Below are 27177 nucleotides of genomic sequence, written 5' to 3'. Positions count from 1 at the left end.
CTGGGCTCTGGGGTGAAGCCCACCTGGGCTCGCCACAGCTGTGCCCTCTCTCCAGCTCTGAGGTTTTGGCTGCGCTCCCCTCTCTAGAACTGGGGCGGTGACCCATTCCTCACTCGTGGTTGAGGGCTAAATGAGATGACGCACACCAAGCGCTTGGCACACAGCCTGAAACAGTAAGTGCACACAAGATATTAGCCATCGTTATTAATACCAGCGTTCACGTTCAGAGCCAGGCATTTAAGGGAAATACTTCAGCGCAGTCCCCTCAGGGCGGGGGGGCGAGGTACCCCCGTCAGAGGCCCAGGCTGGACCCTGCACAGGGCCTCTCCTTCACCCCTTCTCACTGCCCTGGCTCTCAGGCCCCAAATGAATCCTCCCCTGGCCCTCTTTTGGACTACACCAGAGCAGAGCACCCCTACCCCCCAGAACTGGTAGATTACCAGGAAAGAAAGAGGAAGACAGGGTGGAGGGATGACAGTCCTTCCATTCATTTATTCCTTTGTGCCACAGATGAATCCGAGCAGGACACCTGCGCACATTGGCTGACCTTTACCAGGCTGGCAGGTCCCCGCTTCACCTCTCTGAACCTCACTGTCTATCTGTCCAATGGGGCTAATCATCCCACCTGACAGTGGTGGCATAAATCACCGACTGAGCTGTGAAGGCCTGTTTAGATGTTGGTCGCTGTGTGATGATTCTCCACTGGAAGCAGAAGCGGGGAAGCTGGGATGGGAGCCAAGGCTGGGGCGATAATGGAAGGGGAATCCGGAAGCCCCGGAGGAGGGGCTCCTGACACCCACCACTGTTGCTAGGCAGACTTCCCCACCTGGCCTTCAGTCAGGAGGGAAGTCAGAAGTGGTTCCTGTTGCCATAGCAAAGAGGCTGGTTTTCATCAGTATTTTCTTCTTGGGAGCATCAGTACAGGAGGTGCCACTAAATAAGCCAGGGAATTGGATTTTTTCCTCTCTATCAGGTCACATCAAGAGTGGCTCAGCCCAGAGAAATGACCTCCCAAGTCCTTTTTAGATGTTGACTGGAAGCACTTGACCTGATACCTCCGGTATGACGCTTGGCGGAAGGAGGTACTCAGAGGGCTTGGTGACCCCTCTCCAGCTCTAAGCTGTTTACCTGCTCAGCCGCCGATCCTGCCACGTTGGCATCGGGCCATGGAACACAAAAGCCCTTCCAGCCCTTCCCTCTGTTGCCCCTTTCCCTCTCGTTTCCCCTGCCGTAGCCATGGGGATCTTTTCTGGATCCTTCTACTTGCCAGTAGGAACTTTGCACATGCTCTGTCTTCCTCCGCAACCTTTTTCCGTCAATAACTGCTCTTCCTTCAGATCACTTCCTCTAGAAAGTGTTCCTTGACCAATTTCATCATAGCTCTCATTCTTGGCACCTTTCCTTCAGAGCACTTCATACAACAGTATTTTGCTCTCTGTGTGTAAGTTTGTGTATTTGGTTTTCTCTCCCCCTTTTCCCCACTGAATGAAAGCTCCATGAGGACAAGAGCTGTGTCTGAACCCTGGCTGGTGTGGTTGAGTGGATTGAGCACCAGCCTGTGAACCAAAAGGTCACTAGTTTGATTCCCAGTCTGGCACCTGCCCGGGTTGTGGGCTAATTTCCTGGTTGGGTACAAGAGGCAACCAATTGATGTTTCTCTCCCTCTCTCTCTCCATCCCTTCTCCTCTCTCTATATATAAATAAATAAAATATATATTTTTTAAAGCTGTGTCTGGGACTTTTCTTCTCTTCCTCTTCCTTATTCTTTATTAAGGTATGATTCATAAAATTCACCATTTTATTTTATTTTAAAAATTTATTTATTTATTTATTTATTTATTTTTAGAGAGGGGGAAAGGGAGGGAGAAAGAGAGGGAGAAAAACATCGCGTTGATTGGTTACCTCTCACGAGCTCCAAACCAGGGACCTGGCCCGCAACCCAGGCATGTGCCCTGACTAGGAATTGAACCAGCAACTTTTCAGCTCACAGGCCAGCACTCAATCCACTGAGTCACACCAGCCAGGACAAAATTCACCATTCTAAAATATAAAAGTCAGTGGTTTCTAGTATGTTAACAGAATATGTGTAACCATCACCACTATCTATCTAACTCCAGAACATTTTCATCTCCAAAAAAAGCCTCAAGTCCATTAGCAATCACTCCTCATTTCACCTCCAGCCCGCCCTTGGCTACCACTAATCTCCTTTCTGTCTCTCTGGATTTGCCTTTTCTGGACATTTTATATAGGTGGAATCATACAGTATGTGGTCCTTCGTGACTGGCTTCTTCCACTTAGAACAATGTTTTTAAGATTCATTCATGTTGTAGCAGGTGTCAGTACTTCATTCCTTTTTATGGCTTAATAGTCCATGTGTGGACACAGCACATTTTATTTGTCCATAAATCAGTTGTTTCCATTTTTTGACCACTGTGAATCATGCTGCTATGAACATTCTTGTAGCAGTTCTGTGTAAACTCTATTTTCAGTTCTCAGGTGTATACTTAGAAATGAAACTACTGGGCCATATGATAACTATGTTTAATTTTTTTTGAGGAACCGGCCTGTCTTCCACAGCGGCTGCACCATTTTATAGACCCACCAGTGATGCCTGAGGGTTCCGCTTTCTATACCTCCGCCCCCAAATTTGTCAGCATCTGCCTTTTTTATCTTAGCTGTCCTTGTAAAATAGTATCTGTGGTTTTGATTTTTATTTCCCTGTTCACTAATGATGTTGAGTACTTCTTCATGTGCTTATTGGCCATTTGTATATATATCTTTTTTGGAGAAATGTCTATTCAAGTCCTTTGCCCATTTTAAAACTGGGTTGTTTATTATTTTATTGTTGAGTAGTAAGAGTTCTTATATATTCTGGACTCTAGACCCTTATCATCTGTGATTTGCAAATATTTTCTCCCATTCTGTGGATTGACTTTTTACTATCTTGATAGTATCCTTTGAGGTTCAGAAGTTTTCATTTTGATAATGTCCAAGGTATCTAGTTTTTCCTTGGCTGCTTGTATTTTGGTATCATGTCTAAGACATACCTATTGCAAGGTCCCACAGATATATGCCTATGGTTTCTTCTACATGTTTTATAGTTTTAGCTCTTACATTAGGTCTGTGATCCATTTTGAGTTATTTTTTGTATATGGTGTGAGGTAGGAGTACAACTTAATTCTTTTGCATGTGGGTATGTAGGTGTCCCAGCACAATTTGTTGAAAAGACTTTGCTTTCTCCATTGAACGGTCTTGGCACCCTTGTTGAAAATCAATTACCTCTAAATATACGGGTTTATTTTTGGACTCTCAGTTCTATTCCGTTAATCTATATACCTAACCTTGTGTACTGTACTGCCATTGAATGTTTTGAGATCAAGAAGTTTAAGTCCTCCAACTTTGTTCTTTTTCAGGAATCTTTTGGCTATCCTGGCTCCCTTGTGTTTCTATATGAATTTTAGGACCAGCTTATCCATTTCTGTAAAAAAAAAAAAAAGAAGGGTGGAATTTTGACAGAGATTGTATTGAATTATAAGATTGATTTTGGACTATGGCCACCTTAACGATATTAAATGTTCCAATCCATGTATGCTGAATGCCTTTCTATTTATTTAATTTCTTTCAACAATATTTATAGTTCTCACTATATGAATCTTTCACCTCCTTGGTTAAATTTATCCAGGACACTTCATTCTTTTTGATGATATCATGAATGGCATTTTCTTATTTCAATTTTGGGTTGTTCATTGCTAATGTATAGAAATACAACTGATTTTTTATATTGATCCTGGATCTCGCAACATTGCTGATCTAACTTGTAGCTCTTAAGTTTTTTATAGATTCTTTAGGGTTTTCTATATATAAGATCATGTCATCTGCATATGTATCTAGTTTTATTTCTTCCTTTCCAATACAGGTGACTTTGATTGCTTTCTTTTTCTTGTCTAACTGTCCTGGCTAGAGCCCTCAATGCAATGTTGAATAGAAGCAGGGAGAGCAGATATTCTTGCCCTGCTCCTGAATTTAGCAGGAACACTTTCAGACTTCCACTATCAAGTATGATGTTAGCTGTGGGTTTTTCAAACATGCCCTTAACCAGTTTGAAAAAGTTCCCTTCTGTTCCCATCTTGTTGAAGGTTTATATCATGACAGGGGCTGTGTCTGTTTTTGCTTTTGCTCGCCACTGTATCCCCAGTACCTAGTATTGTGACTACTAATGGTCAGCAGAGCAGGTCTTCTCAAGACCCTTCCTACAGTGACTGCAGCTGGCTATGTCCTTGACCTCACTCAGGCTTGGATCCTTTCTTTTCACTCCTCTCAGCCTTACCCTGGCCTAGACTGAAGTTTGGTATAAATTACAGTAGTCCCTCTCTGTATCGTGGTTCACTTATTGAGGCCTCGCTGTATCGCGGGATTTTTAAATATATATTTAATTATTTATTGTGGATTTTTCGCTCTATTGCAGGATTTTGTGGTACTGTATACGTATGTTGTTAAAGTAGGTTTAAGAGTGTAGAATAAATGTAAGGTTCCTACTTTGCAGGGGGGTCTGGAACGTAAGACCCGCGATAAGTGAGGGAATACTGTATCCCCATTTCAGATGAGAAAACAGCCTCAGCCTTACTGAGTGGCTTACTAGCCATGTGGCCTGTAAGTGGTGGAGACAGGATTTGTACCCAGTCTGCTAGCATCTCAGATTGCAGGTTCTGTACCTGCCAGGTGGGGGAGGAGAACATTAAGCCACAGGATACAGATGCCATGCATCTGTGCAGAGCATCGATTCTATTCTGATTTCTGGGGAAATGAAGAGGACGCTCTATTTCAGAGTAGAATGCTGGATGCATATTCTTTTAAGATGAAACAGACTCGTGAGTCTTGGAGCTATTAGGGATGCTCAGGTGGGAAGGAGGCGGAGCCTGAACACTGCTGGGCTGCTACTCTGAGCCCAGTGGGAACAAAAAGTGTGAGCCCTGGGAGTCTCCCCCATGAGGGGAGAGCTTGATAGTTCCTTGACCTCAGTTACCCTATTGGATCCACCCTTAACCCAGGAGGCAAGAAGAGTAGTGATTTCAATTCCCATTTTACAGATGAGGAAACTGAGGCCCTCAAAGGTCATGCAACTAGTCGAAGGTCTCAGCAACATGATTCTGAGTCAGACAGGCTGTCCCAGACCCACACCAGAGCCCAGTAAGGAAAAGCCAGATTGGAAGGAGGCGCAGAAAGTCAGGAGTTTGATAGGGCAGCATCTCGTCCGGTATCTGCTGGAGTGCCTCTGCTACAGGCCAGGGCTGGCCGCTACCTACCAAAGGCTGGCGGTGTGAGGGGGTCCTGGGGCCCAGCAAACTGTGCCCTGGTGTGCAAGGTCTCAATGGGTACTGGGAAGCAGGCAGGCCACCCTGCTTGAGGAGGCAGCAAAAGTGCTGTAGGAAGGACTCTGTGTTGTCTAATGAGCAAGGAAGAAAGGCCTTCAGAAAAAGAGACCTTCTCCAAAGGAAGGAAGCCAGGAATGAGAGCTTCAGCGGTGACCTACCTAGGCCCAGACATGAGTCTCCAGGAGCCCGGGGTGGAGAACGGCATGTGAGGAGGCGGGGAGGACAGGACTCAGAGCTGCCAGAAGAATGGCATTTGTCAGGTGCCCCTTCTGTACCAAGTGCCATATTTTACATCCTTTAATGTCAACTCTGAAAGGTAGGTTTTAATCTTTTCCTTGTTATAGATGAGGAAACTGAGGCATAGGGGCAGTTTAGACAGTTGCCGGTGGTCACATGACTGGTACAGTATGGATTTGGACAGAACACATCTCAGTGTCATCTGTGGCACTAGCAGATTCCTTGGGAGGGTTAGGGTTAGGGTTAGGCCACAGTGGGGATGCAGTGGGGGCCCAGCAGCCACTGGTGGACCAGAAGAGCTAATGGGGAAATGGGGGGTAGTAGTGGGCAGACCTCAGAGCCCACAGGTCTGTGTTTGAATTCTGCCCCTGCCACCTGCCTGCTGTTCGACCCAGGGTCTACCACTCTGCTCCCTGGGCCTCTTTCCACATATGAAAATAACACCGTTCAAGAGTGGAGAGGAGTAACTGAAGGAACATAAGCAGCTTGTATAGGGCAGCCTCAATGCCAGTCCCCGAAGGGAAGTCCTTGCTCTCTGGGCTTGTACAACACTGACACTTGACGTCCATCATCTGTGCCCCCAGTGGAGGGGTGTGCCATGAATGCTTGGCGGATGAATAAGGAGAGAAGGGGCAGAACAAGGGGACAGGTGGAGGTGGGGGGAGCCCTACCAGGCCTCAAGGGGCCTGCACGCCAGGAAAACTGTGTCTCTTCTTCAGAACATGAGTCCTCCGTGCGGTACTCAGGCCCAGAATCTTCACTGTGGTAACACCAAAGCTAACAGAGCTTTTACCCATGCAAGGCTCCAGGCCAGGCAGAGTCCTGAGCATTTTATACATATTCCCTCATTTAGGCCTCAAAACAACCCCGTGAGATAGGTACTATTATCATTATCCCCATTTTATAGATGGAGACGTTAAAGCACAGAGAGGTTAAGTGACTTGCTGAAGGTCACACAGCTAATAAGTGTTAAAGGTAGCATTCAAGCCCAGATAGCCTGGCTCCTAGCCATAGCTTTAACCACGACACTGTATAGCTTCTCAGGGAAGAAGCAGCAAGAATCTGACCTTGCTCTGAAACCAAGGTCTTAATAATTACCCTAGTAATGTGGGCACAGTACTTTACAGTTTAAAAGCACATTAGAGTATATAAATTGCTTTCATGGTTGTGATCTTATTTGATCTCTAATTTCTCTGAAGAAGACAGGACATTATTATCCTGTTTCTGACACTGAGAAATTAAGATGCAGAGAGGGAAAGTGGCTCGTCCAATTAATGATAATTTACTGAGCACTTACTATATGCAAAGTCCTTTACTCACATTACCTCATTGAACCCTCACACAACCCCAGGTATTAGTAGTAGTAGTAGTCCCATTTTATAGATGAAGAAACTCAGGCTTCAGAAAATGACTTTTCCAGATCCCAAAGCGAGTGAATGAGAGGGGACCCCATCCCAGGTCTGCCTGGCTCCCAGAGCTGATAACTGCTAGGCTCAGACCTCAGTCCCATGCAGGGCAGATGTTAACACCCAGTTGTATTTGTCTACCTTCTGGGTTTTTCCACCCCGACTCCATCCTTAGAGCCGCCCCTGAAACTCTCAGTGCCTCCTGAATTAATTCTCCCTGCCTAAGTGCCTGCTCCGTTAAGATGCTTTCTGCCATGACTTTTTGGCTTAATTATATGGTGTCATTTATGGTACTAAATGGGGAGATCTGTAATCACTTTTATATGTATCCAAATGTCCATTTGTCTGTAGCCAGCATTTCCTGGGAGAGCCTGGGTTTTACTGGGTTTTCTTCGCTCAGATTGTCCCCTCATCCCCTTCTGAAATGCTCCTCTTGAAGGGCTCCCTCTTCCCAGGCATTTACTACCCACTCCGGAGCCTGCTGGGTGTCTCTGTCTCTGGGGCCTGGGACTGGGGATGCCCCGACAGTTTGGACATGGAGGTATAGGCAGAGGTAGATGGACACTGCAAAGGTGGGAGAAGGTGGGAGTCCTGTGAGAATGGTGTCCCGAGCAAGGGAGGCCTCGGCACCTCCACCTTATGTCCCACCTCCATCCCGTCCTCCACTCCCCACCCCTTAGCCAGAGAGCACCATGGCTGAAGCACCCAGCTCCCCTGTCCCGCTGCTCAAACCTTCCGTGGCTCCTAGGGGCCAGTGGGATAAATCTGGGTCTGCAGCCCAGCTGCGGTCTTTACCACCCTGCCACCCCTCACCTCATTCATTCAGAGCCACCCCAGGCCCCCAAGTCATCCATACCCTACGACATCTGGGTGACCAACTTGTCCTAGTTTTCCTGGGACTTCTGGTTTCTTTTTAAGTTGATTTGAGAGAGAAAGAGGGAGACAGAGAGAGAGGGAGAGAGAACATCGATTTGTTGTTCCATTTATGTGTTCATCGGTTGGTTCTTGTATGTGCCCTGACCAAGGATCAAACCTGTAACCTTGGCGTATCGGGATAATGCTCTAACCAACTGAGCCACCTGGCTGGGGTTTTGCCTGGCACTTTTGGGTTTTATCCTTTAAAGTGGTGCACCCCAAGAAACTCCACAGTTCCAGGCAAACCAGGACTGCTCACCGCACTCACACCTCAGGGTTTTGTCCATTCTCATTTGTTCCCCAGTAATTTCTTCTTCATTTTGTTTTCTCCTAAAAGTATTACCCCTCCATGTAAAACCTTGCAGAAATATCTCTGGTTGATTCTCAAAGACCCGCCCCCTGCCCCCAATCCCACTCTCCAGAGTAACTGTTTCTTATGCACAAAAATAGGGTCATACTACTCAAGTGGCCCTGTGGCCTGCCTTTTCACTCCGCCCCACTTGGCCCTCTTTCCATACCCCGTTGTAATTGGCTGTGTTGTGTTCCATCCTGTGGAGGGGCCATAATTTAATGTGAGTCCTTCTTAGGGACATCCAGAGTGTTTCCAGTGTTTTATTATTATAGTCAGTGCAAGGCTAAATTTAAATACCACCTCCTCTGTAAACCCTTCCTCAACCTTCCAATTAGTCTTGAGGTGTTTTTCTCATTACTGTCATTACTGTAATAATAATTGTTAATATTTATGGAGTGCTTACTATGTCAGGGACTTGACATTTATTATTTCATTTAATTTTCACACCAACTCTAAGAATGGTGGAGACCATTTATCTACATTTTGCAGATGGGAAGACTGAGGCTCCCGCTGCCCCATTCCCCTAAACTGCCACTCATGGCCTCCAAAAGGTGCACTGGACTGGGTGGTGCAGGTCCATCAGCACAGGGGCAAAGCCCAGAGGTGTGATGAAAGACCAATGCTGGTAGCCTCTGGGTTCCAATCCACTTCCTGTGGATTAGTGGGAGGTGGGGTCTGGTAGGAGGAGGGTGACATAGTTGCTCCTGCTGGCTTTTCTGGGCCTGTAAGGTGTATCTGTTCACAGGCAGAAAGTAAGGAGCTCCAGGAGTGGAGATTGGGAGTTGGTAGGGGCAGAGCAGAGCCTGGGCTTGGGAATGATGGAGAAGACCCCTCAGTCTTTCAACACCTCTGTGAAGTAGGCCTCCTGTCCCATTCCATAGAGAAGGGGACTGAGTCACAGAGAGTCACTGGCCTGCAGGTCCTTCTCTGCCCTGCCCACACCGCCTCCCACTGTTCTGCCTGTGGGTTTGGACCAGATGGTGCATGAGGAGATAAGCCCTGTGAGATGGAGGGACCCTTTGAATTATTTTAGACTGACCTTGGTATCACCCTGGGCTGCCAGGCCCGTGGTTTATGTAAATTAATGTAGATAGATGCTAATTAGACCACTACCCATCCCTTCTTTCTAATGGAACTGCCAGTTCAGAGGTGCAGTGGGACAGATCTGCCCAGAAGGGGCCTGAGGAGCCCTCTAACCAGGGATGGATGGGTCAGCAGTTACTGGAGTGGGGTTGCCATGGAAACTGAGGCCAAGCCCTAGTGGCTGCCTCCTGACAGGACCAGGGCTGGCCAGATCAGCTCCGAGACAGTCCTGGGCCTCCCTAACAGCCACGAGCCGGTCTCTGAGGACTAATTACCCGGAAGGTGGTGACCAGCTGCTCCCTGGCGCCCCAGGCCCCACTGAAGTGGAGGGCTGGGCCACAGCGGGAGGGTGTGAGGAAAGACAGATGGCAGCCGGGGGGCTTGGGGGAATGGCGAGCTGTCCCGGGGAGGAGGGAGCAGAACAACAAGGGGTGAGATTCCCAAACGCCAGGGCATGCAAACAGACTCCAGAGCAGGTTTCGGGGAGCCATGTGCGAGGGAAGAACCAGGGCTTGGCCCCAAACTGGCTTGGAGTCTCAGCTCTTCTGTGTGTCCTTGGGCAAGTTCCTTCTGTTCTCTGGGCCTGGTCTATCAATGGGGGTAGGATTAAGAGATGTCATTTGAGTGTTCGTGGTTATAAACAGGAGGTGCTCATAAATGAGTCTACAATTCTAAGACCCATTGAGCAACGGTATTAATCTTCTTCAGGGAGAATTTGTTTTGTTTTCTAATGGGTAAGTATTTGCCCTCTTCTTGCCCTCTTCTGCTTCCCCTGCTGTCTGGGCTGGGACAGGTTTCCTAGTACAGGCACTGAAGAAGGAACAGGCAGGACTGTCATCCATGAGGACAGGAGCTGGGCTGTCACTATTCACCACTAAGTTCTCAGCACTTAGTGCAAGAAGGGCCCTCGAGAACTGTTTGTAGAATGAATGAAAGAACAGATGTGAAGTACTCAGAACAGTGTCTGGCACTAATTGGAGATTAATAAATGTTAGTTGTTGCATGACTGCCCACAGAAAGCTGGGCTGGGTGACTCACAAGAGGCACTTGATCCAAAGCAAGCTCTGCCCCACCCCTGCTCTGTCCCTTCCTATGCCCCTGTCTCTGGAGAGACGGCTGGCAGGTGGGAAGAGCAGTGGGTGTAGAGATAAGGACTCAGATCTTGGCTCTGCCTCTTCCTGTCTGAGTCATTTCAGGAGATTCAGGTGACCGCTGAGTCCCCTCTATCAAGGAGGAAGCTTCATACTGAGGCAGCTGCACTGGGCTGTGGGGAGAAGGCACCCTTGGCTGGTGGGACCTAGAGGAGGGTGGTGATGGGTGTGGGCGTAGTAAGGTAGGGGAGGCAGAGCTGTGATGACTCGGGCAGAACCTGGGGACTGGCTGTACCAGGGGCCAGCAGAAACAGCTTCTAGGGAGAAAGAGCCCTTCTGTTCTCAGCAGAGGTCACAGGACCTGAAGGCCAGTCCCCCTGCAGGCACCACCAGACCTACCTGGGGCTACAGGTGCTCCCATGGTACAGATGAGAACAATGAGGCGTGGAGGGGGAGACCTCATATCCTCTGAGCCACTCTAGCACCTCTTTTACATACTCTAAGCGATGAATCGACATTTAGAAACGTGTTTTTGGAAAAACATAACTTTGGCCTTGACTGGTGTGGCTAAGTTGGTTGGACGTTGCACTGTAAGCCTAAGGCCGCCGGTTTGATTCCTGGTCAGGGCATATGGCTGGGTTGCAGGCCAGGTCCCCTGTTGGGGGTGTTCGAGAGGCAACCGATCAATGTTTCTCTCCCTCTCTCCCTCCCTTCCCCTCTCTCTAAAAATAAATAAATAAAATCTTCTTTTTTTTAAACCATAACTTTGTTGCAAAAACATTTCTGAAATACGGAAGTGTATATATTTAAAAATAAGAGTTTCCCCATCTCCCTATTCCCACTCCCTAGAGAGAACTTCTCATGATCATTTGTTGTGTTCCCCTAGTTCTTGACTCTGAATTTACAGTCACACACATTTTGTTGTGTGTATGTGTGTCTCTCTCTCTTCTTTTTTTTTTTTTTACACAAATGGAATCATATTGTTCTGCAGCTTTTTTTTTTTTTTTTTTCACTTAATAGTTATTGCTTTGGCCATTTTCCAGCAGGATCCAGGCTGGGACAGAGAGAGACAGACAGACTGTGGGAGCCCTGGAGAACAAAGGGAGTGTGTGTGTGTGTGTGTGTGTGTGTGTGTTAGGTGGGAAACCTAGCAGCGAAATCTCCATCATCAACTCCGAAAGGACTGTGGTATCTGTCTCTAGATTTGAACTCCCTGAGGCAAGAGCCTTACCTACTTGTTCATGGCCACATACCCTGCCCAGGGCCTGGCACATAGTAGATGCTCAAGAAACATTTGTTCAATTAATTGAGTCCCTGCGAAGCCCATCTCCTCTGGCCATGACAAAGACTACCTGGTCTCCATGACTGTACTCCTTTTAATCTCTCATTGGGTGCTTATTTCAACTCCTGCTCAAATGGCATTGTCCCCAAATGGACCCTGGACATGGGGGCACAACTCAGGAGGGGTGAGAAGAACCCCCCCCTTAGGCAAGTCACTGCCCCTTTTTGCTGTCAGTTTTCTCACCTCCCTAATGAGGGGGTTGGGCCAGCAGATCTCCAGGGGTCCTTCCAGCTCTGCTGTCTGTGGCTTCAAACCTACTCCCTCATTTCACGGATGAGGGGCTGAGTCAAGTTTAATTTTGTCAGCTGCCTCAGAAACCCATTGGGAAAAGGGGGGCTTGAGTTTGGGGATGCAGAAAAGGCTGTTGTTATATACTGAGCACCAACTGTTTGCCAGGCACTGGGCTGATAGTTTACTTATGCTGTCTGAATCCTTGGGACATTTTCTAGGCTCAGAGTGGGTGAGAACTTGCCCAAGGTAACACCAGGACTGAGCTGGGGATGGAACTCAGGCCTGCCTGATCCCAAATGGGGAACTCCTCCCAACTCAGCCCTAGGTGAGCTAAAGTCAATAAAAAAGATAGTACCAGGCTGGACCAAACCAATCTCTAGGAACTTCAAGGGCCGCTCCCTTATCCTTTCTCAGACAGCCTGACTTCTGTGCCTAAGTCCCGTGGCGACAGGCCTGGAATTTTGGCCAGGAAAGTAGTTGACTTGCAGAATTGGCTGGCAAGGACTTGGGTACAAGAGACTTCTGATGGGTTCTGTGGCCCCAAGCCCAACCCCCTCCCTGCCCTCTCCTCCAGCCAGCTTCCTGGGGCTGGGGTGGGCCCATCTCCATTATTCATTTCTTGCCCCCCCACCTGGTGTTGGGCTCCTGGGGTTGGCGTCTAGACAGACAAGAGCATCCTACTGAGAACAGAGGCAGCCCTGACTCAGGGCCAAAGGTTCCCATGGCAACTGCATCCCCTCAGCTGGCAGCTACCAGATAAATAAATAATCAGAATGGGGGAGGGGAGGGGAGGGGGAGGGGCAGCAGGGGAACCTCATGGAGGCTTCACTCTGGAAAGAGAAGGGTGGGTTAGGCTTGAAGTGGGGGGAGGGGGTGCTGGCATTGCGATGGCCAGGTGAAAGAAGACAGTGGAGGGAGGTAAGCAGCCAGGTGTGTAAGATATTCAGAGATCAGAGAGCCAGGACTTCATGACAGGCCCAGCACAGAAGTGAGGGAGCAGGAGGGAGACCAGGACCTAAAGTTGAGCTTTCTAGCTCATGCAGCTGGACACATCATGGGGCCCAAGAACACTGGAAATGGACCAGGTTTGGGCATATTAAGTTCATGTTGAGTAGTTGCTCATAAAGGGGTTGGAGGCTGAAACTTGAGCAGGTAGTCAATGAAGCTTGGGTAAGCGCATGTTTGCTGAGGCTAGGGGAGCGTGAAGAAGGGCTGGATATTTGATCTGCAGAAGCGTGAGTGCACACGAGGATGAGCTGCACGGGAGTGGCCAGGGAGGGTGGAGAGTCAGTTTAACTTTAGCACCTGCAGGGTGTCAGGCATGGCCCTCGCCACTAGACATACAGCAGTGAACATCGCAGGTAGAAGTCCCTGCTTTCATGGAGTTTGCCTTCCAAGGCAGGAGATAGACAATAAATAAGCAGTGGGTAGTATGTTAATCAATGATAAGGGCCACAGAAGAAATAAAACAAGTGGGGAGGCAGGGAGTTCTGCAGTGGAGTATAATTTTTTAAAGATTTTATTTATTTATTTTCAGAGAGAGGAGGAGAGAAACATCTGTGTGTGAGAGAAACAGCAATTGGTTGCCTCTTGCACACCCCTAACTGGGGCCAGGGATATGCCCTGATAGGGCATTGAACCTGCAACCTTTTGGTTCACAGGCCAGCACTCAATCCACCAGCCAGGGCCAGTGGAGTATAATTTTAAATAATACTGACTCTCTTCACAACTGTATGAGGAAGGTATTGTGAATCATACCCATTTTGTTGGTGAGTAAACTGAGGCACATAGAGGTTAAGTGACTTGCCCTAACAGAGTTGTATAAAAACCAATGGCACCAAGATTCTAACCCAGGCTCTGCTAACTTCTGGACCAAATTGTAGAAGCAAGTGGGCAGAGGAGCGGGTAGCAGGGCAGCCGTGGAGACCTTTAAACGAGAGCGTTGAGGTAGCTGAGGCATTAGCTGGAAGGGGGCAAGAGGACGTTTTTTGTTTGTTTGTTTAATGGGAAAAGCTTGAGCATGTTTAGGAGCCAGTGGGAAGGATCCTGGACAGGGAGAGGTTGAGTTTACAGGAGAGAAGGGACCATGGATGGTGTGGACACCTGAGAAGACAGAAGATGGCATTCAGTGTGCAGGAGGAGGAACTGGCCTTGGTTAGGAGGAGGGTCAGTGCCTTAAATATAGCGGGTTAGACCGGGGGAGACACGTCCTCCCAAGAGGATTGAGGACAGTGAGAAGATCTGAAAATAGTCATTGGGGAGAGTGAGTTCCCCAATGGGAAGGCCAGTAGGGCTGTAGGACAGCATTGGGGCACCTCATGAAGTCGATTACGGATCTACAGTGAACGCTGCCTACCTTCTTGGACTGACTTCCTCCAACAGCGTCTGGATGCTGTGCGAGCAGAGAAATCTATACATTGGGTGTATCTTATCTAGAAGTGGGATTTTCCTGACATGTGATGAAAAGGCAGAGGAGTATGAGAGTTTGGGTTGCAGGCAAAGTTGATGTTGAAATGAGGGCTCGTGGGATCCCATCAGGTTGAGCTGGGATGTGAAGAACCAGGGAATGGGATAGAATAAAGGGGTGGGGTTGGGGACCCGGTGCACCAGACGGGGCTCATCTTTGTGAAGGAGGTTGGGAAGCCAGCTGGGTGGTCTGAGTGGGGCTGTTGAATTGGTGACTTTGGAGGCAGGGCAGTTACAGTTGATGGCACAATCCAAGGGCTGATGATAGGTGAGAAGGAATGGAGGGAAAGGTCATGGGAGAGGAGTTGGAGAGACTGAGAGGTTGGGGTGCTGGATGGAGTGGCCCCAGATGTCAAAGCTGACCAGAATGATGCATGGATGAAACTTGCTTTCAAAGAGGGGGCAAGAGCTGGAGGCCAGTGGATAAGGAGGCCAGCAGTGGAAGAGGATGGCAGAGCCACTGGGTTGTATAGTCCTGCAAGCAGCCTGGGGACCCCAGAAGATACCAACCTCACCTTTGGGCTTGGAGAACATGGGGTGAGAGAAGAGAAACAGAGTCACTTGAGAAGACTTCAAAAAAAGCAGCACCCTTTGGTGCAACATGTAAGGGGTTGGGGGACCCCTGAGGCTATAAGGGACACTTACTGCTGTGGGAGGGCTCATGGAAAAGGGACAGGGTGGCTGGGTCAGAGGAAGCAGCACAAAGGCTTGTGGAGATGGAGGGTAGAAAGGACTGTTGGGCAGGCATGTGGGACTTACTCTGTGGGTAAGATCCAGAGAGGGTCTTGTTCTCATCTGTCACTCTGGGACTGTTCTGGGGACCCATCCTGCTTGTCTGGGATGCTGTATGGCTGGAGATTTGGCAGACTCAGGCTGTAGGGATTACCCCAAAGCCTCTGGGCTGCCTTGATGACAGAGTGACTCGACCTGATTCGTATTTTGAAAAATGCCCTTGACAGCATAGTGGCCAGCCTCCCTCTTCCAGACGCCGAGGAAGGATGCTGCGTCAGCTGCCCGCAGAAGCTTCCGTACCAGCCCATTTAGGAGACAGACTCGAGAAGCTAGCTTGATCTCACCTAATACAGGAGATTAATGAACAAAACAAACAAGCAAAATACAACCAGAGGCATGTAAACAAGGAACAGACCGACAGTGACCAGAGGGGAGGGAGCGATGGAGGGAAAGAAGGGGAAGGGTCTAGATAAGGAACTAGTGTGAATGACCCACAGACATGGACAATAGGGTGGGGACTGACTGTGGGAATGGTGAGGCGTGAGGGGAGCAGGGGAGAGCAATGGGGAAAGAATGGGACAACTGTAATAGAACAACAATAAAAGACAATAAAAATAACGATAAGCTAGATTGACTTGGCTTATAAGCTGACCAGGTAAAAATGTCCCCCAAATTGATTTGGTCTCTCAGTGCACACGTGCACTTGAAATTTTTGCAAAAAAAGTGGGTTTCTTTTGTCTCCACTGTCATCAAAGTAAAAAAGACTCACTGAGGCCAGTTGTGACTGACGGTCACCACAGCCCTCAGATATTGTTCCTCAGCTGGTGCAACCAGATGGGGAAGTTACTTCTGTTTTTCTGTTCTAATCTGTATTTGTTCGTTAGCTGCACATCACTGCAGCACAAGCAGGAGTTCTGGGATATTTGAATATTTGATTCTTTATAAGACAATAAATCTCAATTTTAAATATACTGCGTGTGTATGTATATATCCATCTATATCAATCTATCTGTGCACTTACCTTTGGAGGGAGAGGTGGCGTCATTTGGGCCTGGGTTATAATGCTGACAGCACTGGGGTGTAACTGTCCGATTTTCCATCCATGTCTGCTAGACTCTGAGTTCCCAAAGGGCAGGGGCCACAGTTTAGTCACATCTGCATCCCAGTGCTAGCAGAGGACCTGACGCAGACTAAATAAGGAACGGACCCTGGATGGATGAGGGCATGTCAGCTGTCGGAAGGATGGCTGAGTGGATGTGCTTGGGGTGTGGATGAATGAATGAGTGGGTATTGTGTGTGGAGATGTAACGAGAACAGCTGTTGTTCTGTATTCAGTGGAAAGAGATTGGGCCAGTCAAAAGACCTTCCTAGAAAAGGAGGGAGTTGTGTTGTATTTTGAAGACCAAGGAGGATTTGGAATAGGAAAAGGGAAATGAAGGTGGGACTTCAACTGTTATTTCAGCCACTTGGGGGCAGAAGCTGACCTGGAATAAAGGATTGAACCCCTTCTTGGCAAGCCTTCGATACCAAACAAAGAAGCTTCATCTATTAGTCTTCTACTCATAAGCACCGTTTATCAAGTCTAATTGTCTGTTAATTTATGTGATGTCTCCATATCATAACAATGTCTCAGGGGAGGGATTATCTTCCCTATTTATAGTTGAAGAAATAGGCTCAGAGAGGGAAAGTAATTTGCCCTAAGTCACACAGTAAAGTTACAATTCGAACCTGAGAAAAAGCTTCTTTTTTTTCTTGGTAACTATTTCATGCTGCTCACTCTATCAGTGAGGTCCCCAAGAATACAGAGGAGTGCTGAGCATGGGTGAGGGTGATGTCATGTTTTATAGGTAGGCATATCCAGGCAATGTCTCCCCAACTACACTGTGAGCCTGGGCAACTCTGTCACAGCCCTTTATTCTCTGATGGCAACCTTCTTGCCAGGACCAGATGCCAGCCGAGTTGAGAGCATCATGCTGGATCCCAAACCACCAGGTCCCTAAGGTCTAGCAGAGTTAGGATAGAAAGGAAAATGGAAGAGGGGCAGGGGCTTTTGGCAGGGGAAGCAGCCTGGAGAGTTTCTCCCCCAAGGTCGGCAGGCCATTGGAGTCAAAACCAAAAGGGCCCTTAGAAGTCATATAGTCTAGCGACCTCTATATATAGAAGACCAAGCAGGAAGGCGGCCTACCCAAGGTCCCCCATGGTCAATGTCAGACTCTCAACCAGAACTACACCTCTTAACTCCCAGGACACTGCCAACTGGGAAAGGTTATGTGTTGGTGCCAAGATGAGACAGGTGGCAGAGAAAGGCAGAATGGTTGCCTGGCTCTGCCACTGACCTACTGTGTGACCTTGGGCAAGTCATTTTCCCTCTCTGAGCCTCATGGTCTCTTTCTCCAAAATGAGATGATGATCTCAGCTCTGCCTTTCTGCCAAGGAGTATCCAGTGAGAGATGAACTTGGAACGCTCTTTATAATCTGCAGGGCCCTGGGATGGGAGTCACCAACGAGAGACATGCTGGCGCCAGGTGGGTGGGTGCCAGGGTTGAGCCCGCAGCTTCCTGGGTCTCTGCCCAGCCTTGCCATCTGTGTGGTAGCACCAGCTCCACCTCCCCCTGCCTCTCTGTCAGGAAAAAAGCTTCTGGGATCTTTTCACTTGATCAGAATCTTCCCCATTTCTCCCCAGCCAGACCCTTTTCTCTCCCCTTCTAGTTTAGTCAGGACTCTTGGTGGCAAGTCACAGAAATCACAAGTACAGAAAGGGACAATTAATTTTAGGCATGGCTGGATTCTTAATGATATCACCAGGAACACTCTCCCTGCTTGTTCATCTTCCTTCCTCACTCTCTCTGTCCCTTAGCTTTGGTGACTCTCAGCAGCAGGGCACACAGTGTGTACCCATCCCTGAACAGATTACTGTGTGTGGATTATATGGTTAGGCTTCGGACCCAAGCCCACTGTGAAAGTTAGAAATGAGCTCAGCCCCTCTCCAAGCCACATGGACTCAGTGTTTGGGAGGCAGCTTCCAAAACAAAGACATGGGTTCTGTTACCAGAAGAAGGGATACTGGTCAGTTAATAGGTCCCCTTAGCACCTTTGCTCCTATGTGTATCAGCTGGAAGATTGAACTCTAGGGGCTGCTAGGAAGGGAGTGCTGATTGCATCCTGTAACAGCTTTTGCTGCAAAACAAATCACTCCAAAATGTATTAAAAGAACCATTTTATTCAGCTCATGATTCTGTGGGTCAGCCGGGAGATTCTTCTGGTCTGGGCTAATGTGTCTGGGATCACCTGGTGGGTTGGCTGGCATGTGAATGAGCTAGTATGGTCTCACTGTGATGGTTGACTGGTTGTTGGCTGGGGTGCCTCAGTGCCCCTCCGCGTAACCTTTCATAATCCAGCAGGTGAGCTCGGCTCTTTCACAAGGCCTTCTCGGTTACAATTGCAGCAAGTGAGCAAGGTCCAGTGCACAAGCATTTTTCAAGCCTTCACTTGCCCGGAGTTTGCTTAGTTCCCATTGGCTAGAGCCAGTCATGTGACCAGGTACCGCGTTAAGGTGGTTGGGCTCTGCCAAAGAGCGTGGAAACGGGAAGAAGAATTTGAGGACAATTTTGCAGTCTACTCTAGCTCCCTCAGGGAAGGGGAGTAAAAAAAAAATCTCTTTCTCTGTGGCCCATGGATTCCATAGGCCAGGACATCCTCCAGAGAGGGGGCCTTCGAAGATGTGACTCAGACCCAGGGGCTTCCCTAGGGCCTCCAGGGCTGGGGGAGGAGTCTGGGTCCTGACTCCCCCAACCGAGAGCCCCACATAAGAAAGGTGCAAGTGGGAAGGGCCTCTTGATGGGGAGGCAGGTGTTCTGAACCCTGGCTCCCATCTCCCTTCAGCCCACCCCAAAGTCATGACCAGGACTCAGTCCCCTCCTCCCTACCTCACAGACTTGCCCCCACTTCCCAGCATTCCTTTGGTACTGCAGGGCTGGGATGGCTCTAAGATTTGTGCACAATCAAGCCATGGAGCCTCATTACCATGATTACTGGTGTCACCTCCTCCACAAGGTCAAGGAGGAGCCCCTGTCCTTCCCTTTTGGGGGGGTGACTGCGGCCTCAATCTGCTCTTTCCCACAGGTGGCTGCACTGGAGCGACAGATCTTTGACTTCCTGGGCTACCAATGGGCTCCTATCCTCGCCAACTTCCTGCACATCATGGCCGTCATCCTGGGCATCTTTGGCACGGTGCAGTACCGCTCCCGGTACCTCATTCTGGTATGGCTCCCTTGACCCCCTCCCAAGCCAACCTTTCTCCTCACCCCTTCCCTCCTCTCCCACTCCTCCAGCCAGAACTGCCTCCCACCCTGGACACAAGACCCCTGCTCTGTTTTGCCTCCTCCCCTGTTGGTATGAATGCCCAAATCGCAATGCTTCTTTGTTCAGCAGGGGAAAAATCCAAATAGTAACATGATGTATTATTTAGTGAGTGCCTACCATGTATCACGCACTCTACTAAGAGTCTCACGTGCTTTATTGGATCTTTACAACAGCTCTGCAAGGTATATCGTACCATCTCCATTTTCTAGATGAAGAAACGAGTCTCAGAAAGGTTACAACGCTGCCTAAGGTCACACAGCTAATAAGTGGCAGAGCCAGGACTAGAGCATCGGATCCAGAGTGAAGGCTCCTGCTACACTTCCCCATGCTGCCTCAGAAAGCCAGTGGGAGGAAGGAACCTTGTCTTGTTTATTTTCTCAGGTTGTTTCAGGAAAGCTTGGCTTTTGTCCCTTGAGTTCATCAAGAATGTGCTCTAGCCCTGGCTGGTGTGGCTCAGCACTTGAGCACTGGACTAAAAACTGAAAGGTCACTGGTCCGATTCCTGGTCAGGGTACGTGCCTGTGTTGTGGGCTAGATCCCCATTTGCTGGTACACAAGAGAGAGAGGCAGCTGATCGATGTTATTCTCATGCATCGATGTTCCTCTCTCCCTTTCACTCTGTCTAAAAAATATAAATTCAATATTAAAAAAAAAAAAGAATACGGTCTAGCCCTGGCCAGGTGCCTCAGTTGGTTGGAGCGTCATCCTGTACCCCAGAAAGGTTGCAGGTTCGATCCTCGATTGGGATGCGTAAGAAAAGCAACCAATGCGTGATTCTCTCTCACATGGGCATTTCTCTCTCTCTCCCACTCTCTCTAAAATCAATAAACATATCCTCAGGTGAGAAATTAAAAAAAAAAGGATATGGCCAAGAGTGGCTTTGAGGTCAGTACCTGTATGCCATCCCAAGAGTGGATTGTGTCCTTAGCTCCTTCCTCCTGCTTCATTTTTCTAAGTCCTGCTTCTTGATGGACTCTGTCAAACTCCTGCTTTCAGCTCACCTTTGTTCCCTTCTCTTCCTCAGTGACCAATTCACACGCCTCTCTTGGGAAAAAGCCTTTCAGTAGATTTACTACAGAAATGCTCGAAACCTACAGTAACAATAACACAGTGTCCTGCTTCCACCAGACGCCACGGGCACTCATTCTAGGGCTTCTCCCCTACTCCCACAGTTTCAGCTCCCAGAAGCCATGTGAATAGGGCCCTTCCAGAGTTTTCTGTCAGCTAAGCAAGATATGAGAATGTGTCTCTCCAGTTCTCAGGAAGCCCCGGGCTCCAGTGTAGACAGCCATGTCTGCAAGGTGGCGGCCACTGGAATTATAGGCTCGGATGGAAATAGCCAGTTTTTCTCCAGTTCTTTGCCATGTCTGGGAGCTATTGTTCTCTGCTGAATGGATAGTATTAGCCACCAAAGGACTTGGTTTGTGTGCTAGCCCTACCTCTTTCTAGCTGTGTGCTCTTGGAAAAAAGACCCTTTCTAGGCCTTAAATTAGTCATCTCTGAAAAGAGGACATTGCCTTCCCTGCAGGGCTGTTGTCAAGACTGGATAGGTATAAAAATGATTTGTAAACTATTCTCAGTGCTCTTTGAGTGAGATATTGTTGTAACTTCCCCTGCAAATGTCTTCTCAGTCCATTGGCTCTGTCTCCATGGACATACCCCAAACCCACTCCCCCAGGCCCCACCCTGACCCCACCTCTGCTTTCCCCAGTATGCAGCCTGGCTGGTGCTTTGGGTTGGCTGGAATGCATTTATCATCTGCTTCTACCTGGAAGTTGGACAGCTGTCCCAGGTAAGCCTCAGGCCTGGCAGTGCCAGAGGGCAAAGCCTGACGTTTCTCAACCCCTACCCAATGGCTCCCAGGGTGGTGTGTCTGGGGGTATCCTCTCTTGAAGAAACCTCCCTCTACACACCCAAATAATCTGTGTTCCATGCCCCACCCCACATTTTTGTTTGTGGTCCCCTCTGTACTTCTCAGACACAAATGAGGATGGAGCAGATAAGGGTGAAGATCAGTCTGTGTGAAGATGGGCTGGGGTCCCGCTTGATAACAAGCTCAGTAGAAACCAACAGTATGTGGTGGCCCAGAAAGCTGCTCTAAGGCCCCATGCATGTTCAGTGCAAGGGAGGGGAAAATCCTATGCACTTTGTACTGTTTAGACCACAAAGATTTGAGTCCAGTGCTGATCAATATTTTTTTGGAAGAGAAAAAGATTAGGTAGAGTTTGTTTGGGAAAAATTGAACAGACCGTGTCACATGGAGAAATATTGAAGAAAGCAGGAGCATTTAGCTTCAAGATGAGCAAGCCCAGAGGGCACAACTTTCACTTTCATTTTTAGATATAAAGGAGGCAACAGATAATGAATGAGAGCATTTGGCTTTGTAGTTTGACCCAACTAGATTCAGATTCCAGCTCTAATATTTTCTAGCTGTGTGATCTTGGGTAAGTGTTTTACCCTCTCTGAGCTTCAGTTCCTCATCTAGTAAGTGCAAATAAGAACAACTCCAACTTTCTTTGGTTGCTGAGGGGATAAACGAGATCATACATCTCAGTGCTTGACACCTGTAAGCACACAGTGACTATTTGTTAGTGGCCTGTGTGAGTGAATGGATTGATGAACATATGGATGCACACCATGGATAGCAACTTCTGATCTAGGCCCGCCCTTTCTCCATTTCAAATGGGGAAACTGAAGACCAAAGAGGGACGTTTGCCCAGGGTCACATATAGAGAGAGCATTGGAGAGGCTGAATGGGCCATGAAAGCACCTGTATTGAAGATTTCCGCAATGGCTGGAAAATTTTACCTGGTCACTGTCACTGTCCTTTCCAGCCCTGAAATTCTGGGGTTCCTGTGGGTGGGTACCAGCCCCTTCCATCATTGATGGAAGAGTGGGGCCTGTGTGGTCATCAGGCGCCACCTACTGGCCACATGAAGATCTGCAGATACAGAACCCCACACACACCCCAACTCTCAGGTCCTCCACAAATCAAGGGAGGAGGTTGCTATAATAGTCCAGATGTTAAGTAGGCTTTATGTATGGTCTCCTGGGACCTGGGGAGGATTCCCCCATCCCAGCTCAGTATTCTAGGCCTCTGCCCCCAGGACCGGGACTTCATCATGACCTTCAACACATCCCTACACCGCTCCTGGTGGATGGAGAACGGGCCAGGCTGCCTGGTGACACCTGTCCTGAACTCCCGCCTGGCCCTGGAGGACCACCATGTTATCTCTGTCACTGGCTGTCTGCTTGATTATCCCTACATTGAAGCCCTCAGCAGCGCCCTGCAGATTTTTCTGGCTGTGAGTCTTCCTTCCCCACACGTCACAATACTCCCAAAAGTGGAGTCTGCAAATCCCTTTGCTTAGCCCTAGTTAAGAAGAGCCAAACCTAGGTCTTTCAGCATGCCTGTGCTTCTGCTTGACTGTTTCTGTATCCTGTACCTCCTGCCTTCACCCTTGCCCCAGCCCTCATTCAGGGAATGAGAGATTTAATGAATAGGATGAAGCATCAAACCAAGAGTCAGTCCTGTGTTTAAATCTCCAATATACCTGCTGTGTGATCTTGCCATCTCCAAACTTGTTTCCTTACTCAAAAAAAAAAGGAATGACAGGTCCTGGCCAGGTAGCTCGGTTGGTTAGAGCATTGTCCCAATATGCCAAGGTTGTAGATTCAATCCCCGGTCAGGGCATATACAAGAATCAACCAGTGAAGGCATAAATAAGTGGAACAACAAATTGATGTTTCTCTTTATTTTCTTTTAAAAAGATTTTATTTATTTTTTTAGAGGGAAAAGGAGGGAGAAAGAGAAACATCAATGTGTGGTTGCCTCTCATATGTCCCCAACTGGGGACCTGGCCCGCAACCCAGGCGTGTGCCTTGACTGGGAATAGAACCAGCAACCCTCTGATTTGCAGGCGGCACTCAATCCACTGAGCCACACCAGCCAGGGCTTGATGTTTCTCTTTCTAAAATCGATTAAAAATAAAATATGTTTACTGTGTTTTTTTTTTTAAAGGAATGGCAATATCAACCAAAAGGAGTTGTAAAAATACAATAAGAATGGCTCCAAGATAGTAATACAGATTCCCTCACTTATCGCGGGTATTACGTTCCAGACCCCCACCCCCACCCCCGCGAAATAGGAACTTTACATTTATTCTACACCCTTAAACCTACATGACTTTAACAACATACTTATACAGTACCGCAAAATCGCGCGATATAGCAAAAAATCCGCGATAAATAATTAAGTATAATATTTTTTAAAATCCCGCGATACAGTGAGGCCGCGATAAGTGAACCACGATATAGCAAGGGACTACTGTAGTTCTCATTTTTAGAAGGGTCAGCCCTGCCCTAGGAACTTTACACATACAAAGTCACATGATTCTCTTTCCTCTTAACAAGCCAGTAAGGTATTGTCCAGATCCAGCTGGGGAAACTGAGGCTCCAAGAGGTAAAAGAATTACTTGTCCAAAGTCACACTCCCAGAACATAGATTAGAACCAGCTGTGTTTGACTTTAACGCCCAGTTATTAACTTGAAGTCTTTATGGGTTTGCCTTCATCTTAGCACACCCCGTCCCTCCAGTCCGGATAGGCAGGGCCAGACAGAGGGTGCAGGAAGAGCTTCCCTCTCCTCATTCCATTCCTCCCACAGCTGTTCGGCTTTGTGTTCGCCTGCTACGTGAGCAAAGTGTTCCTGGAGGAGGAGGACAGCTGTAAGTGTGCGGCGCCCCTAGGGAAGCGGTAAAACCTGGCCGCGGGCCTGCGCTCGCCTTCAGCACCCTGGACAGGGGCCCGAGAGGCCTCAGCAAGAGGGAGAGAAGAGGCGGCAGGGGTGGGTGAGGGGGTGTGCAGCCAGCCCATTCTGGTCTAAGGCCCAGACGTCCCGGAACCCAGTTCAAAGCCCCAGCACCGCCCCCTCCCCGCCCCTCTTAAGCCCTGCCCATTGCAGGGGCTCCACGAGGCTGGCCCCTAGGAAGCACTGCCTGTTTCCAGTTTCCACTCCTCCATCTTCCTTTAGTTGGCTCGAGCCCTCTCCCCAAGAGACTCCTTCCTTAAGGATGTCCGGATATCATCCTAGGGCCTACGCAGGGAACTGGCCGAGCTCTTCCTCCGTGTCCCCGCCCCATAGGCCCACCCCTCAGACAGCAATGCCCCGCCCCTAAGGCCCTTAACGTGGTGTGCCCCTCAGATTCTTTCCTTTCAAAGCACAGCATCCTAAACTTCGCCCGCAACAGACTCATTCCTAACCATTTGCCGCCTCTCCTTGTGCAGTTGACTTCATCGGAGGTTTTGATTCCTATGGATACCAGGCGCCCCAGAAGACGTCGCATTTACAACTGCAGCCTCTGTACACGTGGGTCATGGCGCCAAGCAGGGTGGGGTGGGGCCCTGGGCGTTAGTGTCGGGGGAAAAAGGGGAGGGAGGTCGGGAAGAGCAGCCCGGGCAATCTGCTCCCTTATTTTAGGGGTCCACTTTCCTAACCTGCCTCTGTTTTCTGCAGGTCGGGGTAGCTTCTGCCCCTCGCCAACCCCGGCGCCGCGTGCTTTGTGGCTAGATTGACAGCTGCCGCCACGAACTCGGGCCAAGATGGCAAGCGCGCCCCCTGGCGGTTCACGGGCCGACTGCAGCTTGCGCGGCTCGATCTGGGCCTGCGGTGGACTTGGACTTGGCCCTTCACAGCCTGGACTTCAGGGGTGGGGCAGGGTGGGACAAGGGAGGGGAATCTTGAGGTTTGTATTTTTTTTATCTTAGCCTTGGCGTGGGCTGGGGCCTCCCTCCCTTCTCCAACCTCTCCCTTTCAACTGTCACACAGCTTCTGTCTACCGTCCAGAGTAAAAGCAGAAGGGATAGACTCATCCCATCTCACCATTCTCATTCACCAGCTCTGAGGAAGGTTACCGTGAACTAGAAGCAGGAGTCCTGGGTTATAATCGCAGCCTCATCATGTGTGACTGCTGGCAAGGCCCTTGTCCTCTTTGGTCCTCAGTTTCCCCACCTCAAATAATTAAAATGATCCCTTAGCAGATGGAGCTCTTTCTAGCCTTCTCTCTCATTTGACTCTCAGTTCCTTGGGTTAGGCTGGGATTATAATCCTTATAATCCCCATTTTGCAGATAAGGAAACTGAGGCCCAGAGATGTGAAGCAATTTGCTTTGAGGCCACACTGCTAAGCTTTTAGCGGAAGCAGGCTTTGAACACAGTATACTTTCTGTAGTTTCAGCCTTTTCCAAAACCCAGTGTCTGGTCTTTGAATTCCATTTTTAAGCCCCTTTCCAGCTTGGACACTCTAGAATCCATGTGCTCTACACCACATTTACACATCACTGCCACCACTTGCCAATGCCTCTCTTAAAGCAATATACCTGTTCTCTTGTTGGGAACCAGACATACAGAGCCCAGAGCCCTGCATTCAGCCTGACCCACAGGGAAGCCTTGCTAGACTTGGCTTTGGTCTACCTTTGGCAGACATTTCTAGCTCCAGGAAAGGGGGTCCACAACTCAGTCACCACACCCCCTTCCAGGTCCCTGAAGCTGCTACACCCATGATGCCCTACCCCCTCAGCAACTCCACCAACCCCTCACAGTTCCATCCACCTCACCATTTGGAAGACCAATGGTTTAAGAGTGGAAAAGGGCTGGTCAGCACTGCTGGTCACCAGTGCTCACAGATCACTAGTGTTTATGACTACTCCAGTGTCCAGGATGCAGAATGGGGGTGTGGGGCATGGGGAGGGGTCAAGAGGGCCAGCACCTTTCCTTGAGAGCAAGTAGAGATGAGAGCTCATTCTCCCCACCTCCTTGCACAGACATCCCTGAGCACCCTGCATCCTGTGCCCTGGCTGGTGAGTCCAAGGGCAGGAGGATCAGGCCTCAGCTTCCCAGTCTGTGAAACAGGAGTGGCCCTGAGTGAGGAAGGAGGGTGGGAGGCATCAGGGAACTGGAAGGAGGTGCAGACCGTTTGCACACCTGAGCCTGCCCATGGTGACCACTTTGTTCCATGCTCGTCATGCTCCAATCTTGTATTCCCTACTGTCTAAGGCCAAAGCATCCTGAGCCGAGACCCCACTCCACCATCCCAGCTTTGGTTCTGTACCAAGAAACCAGCCCTAGGAGTTCCTCTGATCACCACAGGTACTGAGGTCCCAGATGGTCAGCCCAGTTAGCTGATGGGTACAGCTCCAGGAAGGGACAGTTCCATTCCAGCCTGGCTGCTGCCCTACCACTTGGCTGACTCCTGCTTCCAGCCCTCCCTTCTCCCACCTCCAACCAGCTGTCATCTCACATCCACTCCCCAAACCCCCTTCTACTCAAGGGGTTTAGCCACTGGTGCTTTGAAAGCCTTTTGTTTTTATAAGACGGTTTTTGCAAGGTGACCAAGTTCTCACTGGGACCTTGCAAAGCAGGGAGTGTTTCCCTGGTTTCTGTGCAGGTGGGTTGATTAAAGATGGTGTTTTCTTCTCTATCTTCCTGTCCTGCCCTGTGAGTCAGCAGGGTCCTTGCATGCGGGTGGGCAGGGGCTGAAAGTCAATGTCATTGCCACAATCAAACATTGTAGGGCACTGGCCTGTGCCTCT

At 49.0% G+C, this 27177-nt stretch overlaps 1 protein-coding gene across 3 annotated transcripts in view; it reads left to right on the top strand.

The window, feature by feature from the left end:
- NKAIN1 (sodium/potassium transporting ATPase interacting 1) overlaps window positions 1-25304 on the top strand; it is a 40188-nt gene extending 14884 nt beyond the window's left edge. The window contains exons 2-7 of one of the 3 annotated variants that reach the window (XM_090271522.1): window positions 19350-19487; window positions 21301-21381; window positions 22697-22894; window positions 24255-24315; window positions 24875-24956; window positions 25104-25304. In XM_090271522.1, the coding sequence (XP_090127648.1) occupies window positions 19350-19487; window positions 21301-21381; window positions 22697-22894; window positions 24255-24315; window positions 24875-24956; window positions 25104-25113 (570 nt within the window). In that variant the 3' untranslated portion in view covers window positions 25114-25304. Of the gene's footprint in view, window positions 1-19349; window positions 19488-21300; window positions 21382-22669; window positions 22895-24254; window positions 24316-24874; window positions 24957-25103 lie in introns of all 3 variants that reach the window. The other 2 variants (XM_090271521.1, XM_090271523.1) reach the window with 2 other exon arrangements.
- Window positions 25305-27177: the final 1873 nt, after the last annotated feature.

Source organism: Furipterus horrens, unplaced genomic scaffold, assembly GCF_987537825.1.
Source record: "Furipterus horrens unplaced genomic scaffold, mFurHor1.1.pri manual_scaffold_3, whole genome shotgun sequence".
NCBI lineage: Eukaryota > Metazoa > Chordata > Mammalia > Chiroptera > Furipteridae > Furipterus > Furipterus horrens.
This window is presented reverse-complemented; position numbering and strand designations above follow the sequence as displayed.